Source organism: Toxorhynchites rutilus, chromosome 3, assembly GCF_029784135.1.
Source record: "Toxorhynchites rutilus septentrionalis strain SRP chromosome 3, ASM2978413v1, whole genome shotgun sequence".
Taxonomy (NCBI): domain Eukaryota; kingdom Metazoa; phylum Arthropoda; class Insecta; order Diptera; family Culicidae; genus Toxorhynchites; species Toxorhynchites rutilus.
This window is the reverse complement of record NC_073746.1, coordinates 89,076,883-89,092,254: the sequence shown is the minus strand read 5'-3', so window position 1 is coordinate 89,092,254 and position 15,372 is coordinate 89,076,883. Positions and strand designations below refer to the sequence as shown.

The 15,372-nt window shown below is 40.1% G+C and overlaps 2 protein-coding genes across 2 annotated transcripts; both read left to right on the top strand.

Annotated features, from left to right (window-relative positions):
* The first annotated feature begins 2,607 nt into the window (after positions 1-2,607).
* On the top strand, positions 2,608-3,310 carry LOC129779197 (uncharacterized). The gene is made up of 2 exons (XM_055786507.1): positions 2,608-2,904; positions 2,972-3,310. The coding sequence occupies exons 1-2, from the start codon at positions 2,721-2,723 to the stop codon at positions 3,247-3,249; spliced, it is 462 nt and encodes a 153-aa protein (XP_055642482.1). The 5' UTR covers positions 2,608-2,720; the 3' UTR covers positions 3,250-3,310.
* Positions 3,311-3,478: 168 nt separating this feature from the next.
* Positions 3,479-15,033, top strand: LOC129779196 (uncharacterized). Its single transcript, XM_055786506.1, has 2 exons — positions 3,479-6,081; positions 11,293-15,033. Exon 1 carries the CDS (start codon positions 5,002-5,004, stop codon positions 6,007-6,009), a length of 1,008 nt encoding a protein of 335 aa, XP_055642481.1. The 5' UTR covers positions 3,479-5,001; the 3' UTR covers positions 6,010-6,081; positions 11,293-15,033.
* Positions 15,034-15,372: the final 339 nt, after the last annotated feature.

Genomic DNA, 15,372 nt, shown 5'->3' with positions numbered 1-15,372 from the left:
AATTTCGGTGTACAGCTTCCGGGCTCGCGTCTTCCCCACCATGTTTTGCCTTTCGTCGCGGTTAGGAGCCTTCGGAACCTTGTATGTACGCAGGCCCTTCCGCTGCTTGGTCCACTGGACGAATGAACTTGACAAATTCAGCTTATTGGCGACATCCCGGACCGAACTTCTCGGATCACGTCTAAACTGCTTAACTACGCGCTTGTGATCTTTTTCACTGACGGAGCATCCATTTTTGCCGTTCTTCACCTTCCAATCGTTGGTTAGGTTCTCGAAGTATCGTTTTAGTACTCTGCTGACCGTGGATTGGACGATTCCCAGCATCTTACCGATGTCCCGATGTAACAACTCCGGATTCTCGAAATGAGTGCACAGGATTAATTCACGACGCTCTTTTTCGTTCGACGACATTTTTCCAAATTTACGAAAAATTGACAGTGAAGCATGGTCAACGTGATCTATACACTCTTATCTGATTATAAGCGAATGCTGAAGATATAATTCCTAAAAATTAAATTTCTACAGCGTTTTTTCCGTGATGCAATTTGATGTGACACACCCTTTAGTTAATGTGTACTATCACTCTAGTTCACAAAACAGTGCTGCCATGAGATGCAATGTTTACGAATTCAACGCTGCACGTTTCAACAATCCGAGAACATTATGCAACTTCCTCTCAGATGATTTAAATTGTGTTCTGGATTATAAAGATCGCGAAGGGAAAATTATTATAAATTATATATTATCTGTATTATAGTGATTTTCAGCACTTTTGGCTGGTTCGTCACTTTTACTTCCATTTTTGGAAGAATGTCGGGAGTGAGAATTGAACTCGTGATCTCAGCGTGAGAGGTATGGATGTTACCACTACGCCAGATCGCCTCCCGACATGTAAAGATCCGGTGCACGATTATCTGATGAAATAAGTATTGTGAAGTTAAAAATCCTGGAAATTTAAGTTTTCAAGCTATGCTAGACGTTTACAGCCAATATCCTTAATGGGGAATGAAAAACATAGGATTTATTATATTCAAACGGAAGTTGAACCCAAATTCCTTAAACTTGAAAGTATGTAATGGAATGATTACTAATATCAACGTGAATTGAATATTATAGTTTTTGGCCATCATCAATGTTTGTTTAGAGAAAAATCAAATGTAAATACTGATTGTGCTTTGAACTATATGCGGAATTCCCTTGATCCGGTAACAAGAGGAAAATATTTTTAACTTGGTGTGTGTAAATGTAGTGGGCAACAATATCGCGAAGAAATGAAAAATCGATTTTTCATTGTTTTTTTCAAGATTTTGATGAAAACAAAATTAATTTTTTTCCATCGATTTCAGCCGATTTTTCAAAGTTTGGAGAAAATTGAGAGAACATTTAATCGCAAATCGTATCAGTAGTACAACATCCTGCGGGTCTCTTAAAACGAACGATTCGTAACTTTTGTTTTTATGGTAAGATGATACTCACACATTTTCATACGCATTTCCACACATACACGCACTCTTTACTCACAAACTTATAAAGACGAAAGTTACGAATCGTTCATTCTGAGAGTCGCGTAGGATTTTGTACTTCTGATACGATTTGCGATTAAATGCTCCTCTAATTTACTCCAAACTTTGAAAAGTCGGCTAGGAAAAACGACTGAACGTATCAATATGAAACAGATGTTTAGGGAATACACTGGGCTAAAAATTTGTCTGAAAATAATGGAACTTTCTGCGATATTTGCAGAATTACAGTGGATTTTGTAAAGCACTATAAAAATCCTGTTTTTGGCACTTTTTTGAAATCGATGCATTTAACATTGAATTTTTTATTGTCAAAGTAACAAATTATATTTGTGCAGAATTTATTTAAGTTTTCAAAACTGCCTTTTGATTTTCGGTGCGATGGTTGTTAATTGGATTATGACGTCCAGAATATTCTTGAAAAAACAAAGAAAAATCTATTTTTCATTTCTTCCCGATATTGTTGTCCACTACATTTACATTCACCAAGCTAAAAATATGTACGTAAAATATTCTAATACCTGAAAGTTGTAGCTTCAAAATGATGCACATCTCATCGATATGCGTTGATTTTTCACAAAGCTACAGCATTTAAAAAATAACTTAAAATTTCTGACTTAGTTGTTTCTCTATTTTTTTTGTCGAGTCTATTTTTACTTCGTCGCACGCCACACTTCAATCAGACAGCTGAATTTCAAGCCATGATTTTTTTGAAAAATGGTCAATAACGAAATAACGAATGTTGTTGTTCTAGATTTGACATCTGATGCATGATGTTTCAAAAAATCGAAGAGAGTCGGGACAATAGCCCGTAATTCAGAAAAGAAGTGCTCTATGTTTGATTCGTTCTTGAAAAGTCAATGATGATCAAATAACCCCTGTATCGAATAAACATTCTATTCAAAGACTATGTTGGGTAAATATGTTCAAAGCTCTCCACTTCAATGGTATAAGACTCGATTGATATTGCCGCCTAAGGAAAATAGTTTAACCCTGAAATACTACCTGAGAAGAACGATATATCTCGCACGCCACTGAATCAGGTATCATTCCAGGGTTAAAAATACTCAATGTGCAATCGGGATGACATAAAAGGTGTTTTCTGAAGAGATGCTACGGTCAGTAGCTGTCTGATTCTTCTTGACGAGAGACTGAACCTGTGTTCACCACTTGAAAGGTCCGATAAATCTACGAACAGTCATGAAGACCGTAGCACTGATCGCTATCGTCTGCATGCTCACCCCGGCCGCATTGGGCGACCTTAAATTGAAAAAGTGCAAATCAGGAGCTCTTCCCACTAAGCTGGTTATCGAAGGATGCAAGAATACTCCCTGCACTGTTGTCAATGGACGAAATTTGCGATTTCAGGCTGAATTCATCAATCGTAAGTGGTTTGATTGCCCGATTTGGTGATAAGTTTAACATACTGAATTTGTTATTCTGAATTACAGCAACCCCGACCCGAACTCTCACCGCCTCGGTCATTCCACGAGTCGGGTGGTTCAACACTGTCGTCAAGTACAAAATGGCGGAAGAGCATCGCGATGGCTGTAAAAAACTGACCAACACCCGGTGTCCGCTTGGTGCGCAACAACTCGTCAAGGCTGCCGGCGAGGTTCCTGTGAGTTCTCCAATCACCGGTGTGAAGGCAAACATCGAGTTCCAGCTGCGCTCCGACACAGGGATTGCCGTGTGCTTCAAGATTGATGCTAAGGTGGTGAAAAGGTGAAAACGTGAAGCGAAGTGTAACAGTTGAAAATATAATCATGTTACGTGTGAAGTGAACGAAATATGGCTTTACGAAGAGCTTAATTCCACATTCTGTATTCTGTACTCCGATTGCTGATTCAGTCCCGATTTTCTCCGACTTATTTTAATAACTTCTCCATGTGATGTCGGCTATACAAAGTACTATTCTTCGATTTCATATAACCTATTGAAGCGACCTGATAACAAGAGACGGATTTGTATACCCATGTTTGTGATAGGGACCGATCGAGGAAAAATAAACATATCTTTATCGCACAATCCTTTGTGCGGATCGTGTGAATCATAGAATACATTTTATGATAGGATCGGGTAGATCCCGAATAAATAAATACATCTCTCTTGACGATCCTTGTTTGTGGATCGTGTGAATCATAGGTCTAGTTTTACGATAGGGTTTTGTTTATGTTTTGGTGTTACGATAGCGGGGAGCTTATCGTAAGTTCGTTCTGTTCATTATATTCGAAAGAGGTAATAGATGCAAGAAAAACTTGTATATAATTTCTAAGATAGAAAATAAAGCAGTTCGTGTCTAGACACAGTGAAGAACGGTCGTGTTTTCCGTTAATAAATTGAAAAAAAAAAGCCTAAGACCGCTCGGGCATTCGCATGTGGTGACAGCGGTTCGCGAACGCGTTAGTTATTAATTATTAAGTGAAATAAATGACTTAACATAGTGTGTAAGAGTGCAAGTTCTGAGCGAAGTGTATTACAACGGAAAGTGTGTGGAGATTTTTTTTTGTCCTTGTCAAGTCAAGTGAAATAAACTAAATAATAAGTACATGGCAAAATAGTACGCCGCAAAGAAGTGATTATTAAAAAGGAAATCATGTAGCGGGAATAGGAAATTGAACCACGTGGAAAATTAGAAGAGCTTTACGTTTTTTAAAGCACTATGTGGTTCTCCGGAATATTCACAATATGGTAAGTATTCGATTTTTTCACTCTCCTAATATCCTTATTATATTATGCTCGTATAACTCTTCTCGAGCCGAGATTACGCTGTTTTTTCATTTTAGTTTTTTTTATGTTCTATATAATAGAATAAAGCGCTTTACGCTTTATAAAGAAAATCAAGTATTTCTTTCAATACACCCTTATGAATATAGTTTCACTTTGCACCCACTTGGAAATATTGACTTCATAATTGTGTCTCCATGTGACACGGAAGAAAATAAATAGTACAAGGGAAGTAAAAATTGTTGAAGGAAGGAACGGTGAATAACAAGTAAGGGCGTAAATAACTAGTGAATGTTTTTATTCCCTACTGATACTTTTAATACGAAACCGGAAAAATAATGCCAGGTGATTTTCTTAAATAATATCCAAATTTAGATAAGGAGTTTCATTAAACTTTCCTTAATGTATAAATGTTTCAATGCAGAGAAACGTAATTTTGCTGAATTGTTCATCTGTGAATGAGAGTATTTTAATATGAAGATGGAAAGTGTCATGAAAGATTTTTGGTACAAATTATGGTAGAAATGAAGTTTGAAATCGAATAAAAAAAACATCAATTGATCATCTCACTTGATATTTGGGAAAAGTCAATAAAGATGAACAGAAATTTTAATTCTGTGAATTTGTCTCAGTAATGTTTTTTTTTTTGTGAAAATAGATTAAAATCTTCAAGATTTTAGAAGAAGGAAAATATATGATTGGAGGCATTTATCACATGATAATTTTGAATCATTTTACTGTTTAAGTATTCAAAATGGATTTCGTATCATCATACAACCGGTTCACACGGAAATTGAAAGAACGACTTTTTAGTATCAAAAATAACATTTCAAAAGATGTTGCCGAATGGAAAAGCAAACTTGCTTTAGCAGAACAAACTGGCGGCAGATTGAATAATCTCATAAGCTCGGTTGAAACTTGCAACGAACTTAATAATAAACTGGAATCTAAATTCATCGTATTTGAACGAAGAATTTTAGAGCTTGAAAATGAGAAGCACCAGATGAAGGTGGATATACAAAATCTTCAAGAGGAGAAATGTCAATTATTGAATAAGCTAAATAATTTTGAAGAGCTGAAACAATTTAATCATAAATTGGACACAACCTTGGAGCGAGAAATTCGCGAGAAAAATAATTTGAAAGTAAAAGTTGACAATAGTTTTCAAGAGATCGGTCGACTGGAAAAAAGGTTCAAAGTTCTGAAAAATTCACATTTAAATATCAAGAACGAAAAACAATTGTTAGAGAAGAAAATAGAGCGCCTGAAAAAGCAGCACACCGAGTCGAAGAAGGCAGACAGGGAAAACATCCACAAATGGAAAACCAGTTTTGAGCAATACGAAACAAAACTGCGAGATTCGGAGTGTGTAAAATTACAGCTAGCGGAAAAAAACTCCCGTTTAAAAGAAACAAACAGGGAAACGTCTAAAGAGGTCCTGAAATTGAGGACAATGCTCCAGGAAAATGAGCTCGTCTTTAATCAAGAGAAAAGGAGAATCAAGGAAGGGAATATGCAACTGGATAAATGGATGAAAAGGAATCATGAACTGAACACATTAATCAAACACTTAGAAACAGAAATGAACATTTTGAAAGATGAAAAAACAGAGCTGATCATTTCTACTAACAATAAAGAAATAAAAATCGACACATTGAGGGCAGAATTAAATCAAAATAAATCGACTATAGCGATAGCAGAGCGGGAGCAGCGGAGCGGGAACAACGAAGCGGGAACAACGGAGTGGTCACCAGGTAAGTAACCCTTTTTCCACTTTCTGCGGACACCAAGGCGGCAATGGTAGGAGATAGTAGCACTACGCGATAACTATCCGGTAAGTAAATTCACTTCATTACTTTCTAATTCACTTTATTAAAAATAATCAAAATAATTCAAAGGCTGACGTCTTCAGCCGTCAGAGAGGTAAAGGAGCAGGATGAATCGTCTCGAAGGCCTTTTTTATATTGAGTTCAACGGAAGCGTTATGGTCTCCATGACGTTTAGTATGGCCTCCGTCAGACTTGTCATTTGACATGTTCATCGATTTCGATGAACAAGGTGCGAGGAAAGCTAACGTACAGATGTTGCAGTTATCTTCTCCAGGCATCGAATATGCTGGCCCCTTCAGAAACGCGCTTTCTGACGGTATTCGTAGACATAAGAACGCTGGTTGGTTGCCTCGTAGTAGTTGGTAACGTAGTCGATTTCACGCTGCGGGTGTTGATAGTCATACGTCATCCGAAAAGCAATTGATGATGGCTGATCCAGGCATAATATATGTCTGGTGTAATGTTATTGCAGGTTTGTCTCGACGGTCGTACTGCTGGATGTTGTTGGATCAGTTTCCGAACATTCTGGAAAATCTCCTGCTGTCGTAGTCGCAGTTGATGGCAAAGGAAGCAGGCAAATTTTAGAAACGGGTCTCTTGTACTGCCCGTCTGAAGTTTGCACTGTCAGTACCCGTGTGATCCCATCCGCTCCAGGGTGTAGATCCGTGATTCGTGCTGTAGGCCAATGCGTGGGTGGAGAATTTTCGTCACGAAGTATCACCAGCCTACCCTTTTCAATAACAACCGGAGGCTTTAGCCATTTTGTGCGCGGTTGCAGCGATGATAAGTACTCAGAGCTCCATCGTTTCCACACGTCCTGCACGATTTTTTGAACCTGTTGCCAACGGTGGAGTCGGTTGAACGGAATGGATGATAAATCCACGTCCGGAACTGCTTTCAAGGGCGTTCCAAGTAGGAAGTGTCCCGGTGTGAGCGGCTGGAGGTCAGACGGATCGTCGCTGATAGGAATGATGGGTCTGGAGTTGAGGCAACCTTCGATTTGGATTAGTAACGTCTCCATGTCGTCGTAGTCTAGCTTGTGTTGCCCCAGGACTCGAAAAAGATGCTTCTGAGCTGATGAAATGGCAGATTCCCATAAACCGCCAAAATGAGAGGCCTTCGGCGGATTAAAGTGCCATTTGATGTTGTTGCTGGTGCATTCGATGGCAAATGCTTGTTTGTAGTTGCTGCTGCGTAGGAAATTTCGCAGTTCATTGGAGGCGCCAACAAAGTTACGACCGTTGTCGCTGTATATTTCCGAACAAAATCCTCGGCGGGAAGTGAATCGTCGGAATGCTTGCATAAACTTTGCTGTAGTTAGATCCACCACTAATTCGATATGCACAGCTTTAGTGCAAAAGCACACAAAAACTGCTACATAAGCCTTCCTTGCTGCTGATCGTCGGTTAACTGGTAATGGTCCCCAGTAGTCAACTCCTGTTACTGCGAATGGCCGGGATGCTGTTACACGAGTTCGAGGTAAATCGCCCATAAACTGCTCCAGTTTCTTTGGTTGAGCTCTGAAGCAAGCGACGCAGGTGTGGACTACCCTTCTCGCCAAGCTCCTGGGCTGAACCAACGGAGTCTTGATTTGGTGGAAAGTGGTCGTTTCTCACTTAGTTGTGCCCACTCGAGCGGAAAAGTTTGCTGCTGTATTAGAGCGATGAGAATGCCTTCTGATGCCTTGATCTCTTCTGCTTGGAGGAATGATTCGTTCTTGATGAATGTTTTTCTGGTTGCACGGCGACAGTTTCGAAGAAAGCGCCTACAGTAGGAAGTGATCCGTAGCATGCGTTGATAGCCTTCTAGTTTCTCGAAGAGTGGTATAAGTTTGGGGAGTGCTGTGTTGTTCGATTGGCCACTGATCAGGTTCCATTTGTAACCAAACCGGCCCACTCCACCACAAAGTGCTACCCAGAAGTGCTTCAGCGGTGGCTCCGCGAGAAAGAATATCCGCAGGGTTTTCTTGACCTACAACATGGTTCCAGCTGCAGTTCTCGGTGGCCAATTGTATCTTCGATACTCTGTTCGCCACAAAGGTCATCCAGGTTGATGGATTACATTTCAACCAACTGAGTACAGTGGTGGAATCGACCCAGAAAAAAGTCTGCATTTCAAGTTGCAAAGCAACGATTACCTTCTGATGAATTTCTGCTGCTATAAGCGCTCCACACAGCTCAAGTCGCGGAATGCTCTGCTGTTTGAGCGGGGCGACCTTCGACCTGGATGTGAGTAAGGCAATTTTGACCTTGCCGTCTGGATTCGTTGATCGAATGTACGCACATGCGCCATACGCTCTTTCAGATGCATCTAAAAATATATGCAATTGCACATTCCTGGGTGCTGGGCAGCAGATGTGACGATCAATACGTAGTTCGTTCAGCAGAGGCAGCTGATGTTTATATGATCGCCAACGTTCGTGAAGGGATAATGGGAGCTCCTTGTCCCAACCCCAGGGCTTACCGTTGTCTTGAAGCATCCAAAGAGACTGCATAAACAGTTTAGCAGTTGTTACCACTGGGCCCACAAGCCCCAACGGGTCAAATAATCGAGCGATGTAGGATAAAGCAGTTCGTTTCGTAGGTGGTTCATCGTTATGTTCTTCTGGGAGTTGAACCTTGTACCGTAGACGGTCCGTTAGAGGTTCCCAGTGCAGACCAAGTGTTTTGAGGCACTGATCGCGATCAAATTCCAATGTTGGTTGCATAGCTAAATTCTCTGCGGGAACATCAGCAACTGCGTTGGGTTCGTTGGATGCCCACTTCCGTAATTGGAATCCACCCCTACTTAGTAGTGTGTCCAACTGTTTCCGGAGGTTGACGGTTTCTTCTATGGAATTTGCTCCGGAGATTAAATCGTCGACGTAGAAGTCGTTAGTCAGAACCTCGGCAGCCTCGGGAAATCCATTTCGCTCGTCATCTGCCAGTTGTTTCAACACCCGTGTGGCAAGAAAGGGGGCACAGGCTGTGCCGTATGTCACGGTATTGAGTTCAAATGTCTCCAAGGGGGCATCCGGTACTTTTCTCCAAACAATACGCTGTAGGGATGTGTCGCGGGCATCAACTAAAATTTGGCGGTACATTTGCTTGGCGTCTGCAACAATCATAACGGGATGCACACGTGAGCGCATTAGTATCGCCCGTAGATCCTGTTGTAGGATTGGTCCAACCATCAGGGCGTCGTTTAACGATGGTCCATTTGTCGTCCTGCAAGAGGCATCGAAGACGACGCGCACTTTCGTCGTGGTGCTTTCTTCCCTGATTATTGCATGATGTGGGAGATGGTAAACTCGTTCGAGGGGGAGATGGTAGTCCTGGATGCGTTCCATATGATGCAGTGCAAGATACTCATCCATAAATGCACAGTACTGCCCTTGCAGGTTCTCGTTGGCAGTTAGCTTACTTTCGAGCAGTCGAAATCGTCGAATGGCTGTACGACGGTTGTCGCCTAGGTTGTTGAGAATTGTTTCCTTCACCGGTAAGCGAACGATATAACGGCCTTCAGTGTTCCGAGTGACCGTTTTCTGGAAATGCTCCTCACATGCGGCTTCCTCAATAGAGTGGCATGGCATCTTGGAGTCTTCCTCAATACACCAAAATCTTTCCACGAGCTGGTGTAAATCTGCGACTGTGGCGATCTTAGCCACTATGGGAGATGACGATTGAGTGGGTGCGCTTTTTCCAGTGACTACCCATCCGAATACTGAACTGACGAGGGCGGGAAGGTTGTGCCCGAGGTCGATTCTGTCGCTCGTGTTGAAAAGATCGAAAAATAGCTGAGCTCCCAGAACGATATCGATGGGACTGGTTTTGTAAAAAGCAGGATCCGCTAACTGGACTTTTGGAGGAATCTTCCAGGTTGACACATCAAAAGATGATGACGGCAAATCGATGGTTACCTTTGGCATGACTAGAAGTTCTACAGAGGCACTGTAATCACTAACTCTTGAACGAATGTTGGTAAAAACTATGCTGCGCGCCCGTGCAGCAGATTGGCCAATGCCGGAGATCGGTAGATGAACTTTTCGGCGCCGTGCCTTGATCAGCTGAGAGAACGATTCTGTTACGAAAGAGCATTCGCTGCCAGAGTCGAGCAGAGCTCTGGCTGGATGTTCTCGAAGACGAACAGTCTCTTGCATGATGGCCCTTACGCAGGCAGTTCCTATACAGCTGATGCCGGCGAACCTCCTTTTCCTTATCGTCGAGTGACATTTTGGAAAACGTAGCGCACATGTACAATGGATGATTGTCGGAGCACACTAAGCACTTTCTAACATTGGTCTGGGCTGCTCCGTGGCTGGCGACTGGCCGCGAATCCGGTTTCTTTGTATGATTTGCTGTTGAAGATTCCGGGGATTTACCGACCGTTTGCAGAACGGTAACGCGACGCTGGATAAAGACTGTGAGATCCTGAAACGTGACAACGTCCTTGGTGGAGCAATACTCTTCCCAATCTCTCCGTGTAGTCGCGTCGAGTCGAATGCTCAACATTCGAATGAGCATAAGATCCCAATATTCCGTCTTCTCACCGAGTTTCTTGAGTATTTTCACGGTGGCTTCGAAGTTTTCTACCAAAGAGTGAAGTTCAGTCGCTGATTCCCGTTTAATCGATGGAAATTCAAAGAGCGAGTCTATGTACGATTGTTTCAGCCTGGTGGTGTTCTGATAGTGGTCTAGCAGGAGATTCCAAGCTACCATGTAGTTGTTGGCCGAAATCGCGATCGTCTGTACCAGTTTCAGAGCTTCCCCGGTGAGCGAAGAACGCAGATAATAAAACTTTTGTATGTTTGAAAGCTCGTGAGATGAATGAACCAGAGAGATGAACAGGTCGTGGAAATTAAGCCAGCGGTCGAGGGCACCATCAAACACAGGTAGTTTAATATCTGGCAGACGCACGTGGGACGTAGAGAAGGTTTGCAGATGGGATTGAGTACTCGGAGACGGAGGCGTAGATGCTACTTTATTCACCGATAGAAGGAACCCTTTTGCTTTGAAGTATGCGGTCTCGAAGGCGATACGGTCCTTCAGATGAGCCTCAATGTGACTATCATCCAGCGTCTCTAGCTCTCCTTGGACTGTGTTAAAATCATTCCAAATCGTTATGAGGTGTTCTAACCTCACGGGGACTTCGTGGCAATCGGTGTCTTCCTTAAATCCCTCTACATAATGCACGGTGAGTTCGAACGATGTGATAAGGCTCTTCTGCCTTGCTTTCAGGGTCTTGATGCGACGCTCGGTGGACATTCTGACGAAAAACGACGACGATGACGATAGTAATCTGCAAAGCACAAGACCGCGTAGCCCGAGGGGGAAAGGTTATGGTGATTGGAATTATAATTACCTTGTAAAGGCAATGTAAGTGCCTTGTATTGTATAAAATTCAAGCGATGTAACGAGAAGCCGCAGAGCGATGGACTACAGTGACCAGGTTCCAGTAGGAAGTCGAGAAGCGATGACGAAGTGGTAGTTCCTTACCAGTATAGACACGTGGTTCGAATCACAGACCAGGATACCGATGATGTCCAAACCAGATATAGATGGATAACCGGAGTTCGACGGATATCCGGCTCGAAGGACCAATAGCGATAGCAGAGCGGGAGCAGCGGAGCGGGAACAACGAAGCGGGAACAACGGAGTGGTCACCAGGTAAGTAACCCTTTTTCCACTTTCTGCGGACACCAAGGCGGCAATGGTAGGAGATAGTAGCACTACGCGATAACTATCCGGTAAGTAAATTCACTTCATTACTTTCTAATTCACTTTATAAAAAATAATCAAAATAATTCAAAGGCTGACGTCTTCAGCCGTCAGAGAGGTAAAGGAGCAGGATGAGTCGTCTCGAAGGCCTTTTTTATATTGAGTTCAACGGAAGCGTTATGGTCTCCATGACGTTTAGTATGGCCTCCGTCAGACTTGTCATTTGACATGTTCATCGATTTCGATGAACAAGGGATTGTATTCGATGTGCGAGGAAAGCTAACGTACAGATGTTGCAGTTATCTTCTCCATGCATCGAACAGACTATGAACACGAAAGACCAGGAAATTAAGAGTCTAATGAATAAGTTTGATTTATATAAAAACGATCTGGAAGTTAAGAAAAATACTAAGTACGTGACCACGACCATCATTGGGGAACATTCTAAAAATAATAATAACGATATCAAACAGTTCGCTAGTGAACAACGAAAAGCACGAAAATCTTGCAATATTACAATTGTTTGAATGAGATGAATGAGAGTTACAATAGAAGGAATATATTATTAATATATCGAAAAAGTAATTATCGATTATTTTATGCGTGTGAATTTAAAAGAAAATGACAAAAGTGAATCTTCAATCTTCAATAGAACAGATAAAGATGAAAAAGAGAATTAAGTAATATATGAAATAAAATAAAAAGAAGAGGTAAATCTACGAAGCGAAACAACGAAAATTAAGAAATATCAATTTGTATTGATGAAAATAATATGAAATGATATATGAAAATAATATATTCTGAACAACATGGTTTGAAACAGGAAGGCGTAAAAAAATCTAATGACAAAAAATATATATATAAAATAACGTAATACACCATTATTGTGTATATTGTATGAAATGAATAAGAAAATACAGAATAAATGGACAAGGGAGGCGCCCCCGGAATGTAAACGAATATATCAAATGATGAAAAAGAAATGTATTTACAATGTGCCATTATGAAAAAGGAGTAATACAAGCGAAAATATAAAAGTAAAGAGGTAAACCTCTCATATATAAAGAAAAATAGGTAATATGCTATCTACAATATCTACAATAACAAGTTATCTACTATATTTTGGTGTAAAATTTATTTTATTTTTTCCTGCCTATACTAAATAGAACAATCTAAGTATTTTCACAGATCCCACCTAGGACCTACAAAAAGAGGGGAGAGAGACCGCATCCACAGTTTATTTTCAAAACCGGGACTGAAGTGACATTCTACATCCGTGAAGAAGAGGAAGAGAGATACCTGTCTGTCAACAGAGGAATGGTAAGAAGGTTAAGAATTAAAAAAAATTTCAAAAAAAATATATGTTCAATAGAGTTTAATAACTGGATATGAAAAAAAAAGATAAAGAGAGAAATTACGAAAAAAACAATGAGTTAATGAATGAGATGCAAGTAATCGATAAATTGTTAGTATTATGAAAGTGAAATATGTATATGCTAAACACTTTTGAAAACTGTATTAAATTTTATTGACAATTTGCTTAAAAGTTAGAAATACGAAAAAAAATAAAATTGACAAAGTTAAAAAAAAAAACAATGTATGAACAAGAAAATTGTATAATTATATATCGTAAGATGATCAGATAGTGCTCCTGTGGCCGAGTGGTTAGCGTCATAACTAACATGCCGGGTGTTCGGGTTCGATTCCCGTTCTGGTTCTGGAACCATGGAAATGGATTTCCGACGAGGAGCGAGACGTGGCCAGGCGAGGCAAGGACAAAACTCAGCATAGCGCTGAAGGGAAGAAGAACGATTCGGCATCCCAGCTGAATGGTCACAAGAAGAGGACGACGAGTCATGCGGAAGGTCAATGGTGTTGGGTGCTGTGGGACGACGGAGCGAAAACAGGAAGCGATTCGAGAGTCGTGCAAAAAGTGAATCAGATCAGCAAATCTGTAACTAAGAAAACTGAAGAAGAAGCTGTAGAAATTGTGATGAAAGTGGATTCCATAATTGGGCAGAGCCATTCAACGTTGACGAAAAAAAAATACAGCAATCTCAAAACTGATTATATATGGCGGGAGATTGATAATGATAAAGGAAATAACTCTGATTCAATTAAAGATTGTACTAAAATAGTGACGAAAGGTGATTCAAAAGAGATGACACCAAATGAATGAAAAGCCAAGGTTGCTGAAATTGCAAACACTTCAACCAGGTAAACGTTGAATTTCATTTCAACGATGGAAGGCGTGGTGGACTTATGGACCGTTCCAAAGGTTGTTCAGGAATGGGACCCAGAAATACGTAACATTGATGAGAATTGGATGGACGAGACAACGCGACGTGAAGAGGAGGCAAGCGGCAACCCATACCTAGTACCAGAGACGAACCAAATGATAAGTCACAGCGGAAGATGACCAATCAGTCAGCGAATGGACACTAACAACGAAGATTTGGAAAAAAGAATATATATATATGATTTATATATGAGTTCACGCAAATGTATACAAAAATAAATATAATTAAATAAATAATACCGTTTCATAAATAATGAATAATTATATTTACAGTTAATAACAAAAATAAATTTACAAGAAGATGCACAAGAAACTAGGTAATTACAAAAGTAGACAAAATTAAAAAAATAATAATAATAACATATACACGAAAACTGTAGATGAAGTATACAAATATTATAATAAATAAGAATATATTTTTACACAGTTATACACATTCATATATAAAACAAACTATTGTAATATATTTATAAAAAAAGAAGATTGATAACACTATTTGCAGGTAGATATGAAAATCTAACCTTTCGAACCAATTTTAGGGAAAACTCATCTAGTTTCCCCTAAAACTCATTGAGTAGGGGGAGATGCAGCGACCTCATAACAAGAGACGGATTTGTTTACCCATGTTTGTGATAGGGACCGATCGAGGAAAAATAAACATCTTTATCGCACAATCCTTTGTGCGGATCGTGTGAATCATAGAATACATTTTATGATAGGATCGGGTAGATCCCGAATAAATAAATACATCTCTCTTGACGATCCTTGTTTGTGGATCGTGTGAATCATAGGTCTAGTTTTACGATAGGGTTTTGTTTATGTTTTGGTGTTACGATAGTGGGGAGCTTATCGTAAGTTCGTTCTGTTCATTATATTCGAAAGAGGTAATAGATGCAAGAAAAACTTGTATATAATTTCTAAGATAGAAAATAAAGCAGTTAGTATCTAGACACAGTGAAGAACGGTCGTGTTTTCCGTTAATAAATTGAAAGAAAAAGCCTAAGACCGCTCGGGCGTTCGCACTATTTTAGTTGGGACTTTTCCTTTCCATTCTGTTTTTATTTTAATAAAAAAAATTAGACTTCTTATTAATTCTTAGAAAAAAAAGTAGTTGGAATACTTTATATCATAGGAAAAAATATTATCTCCTGGGTTCATTACACATTTTCAAATAATAATGTTAAGTTGGATTCTATGGATTCAGATTGGTAGTCGTTTGTCTCCAGGTTTTTATTTGTAACTAATTTAACGCTTCCCCAATTCATGAATATTGTCCGAACACAACACAAAAATCAAGAAAT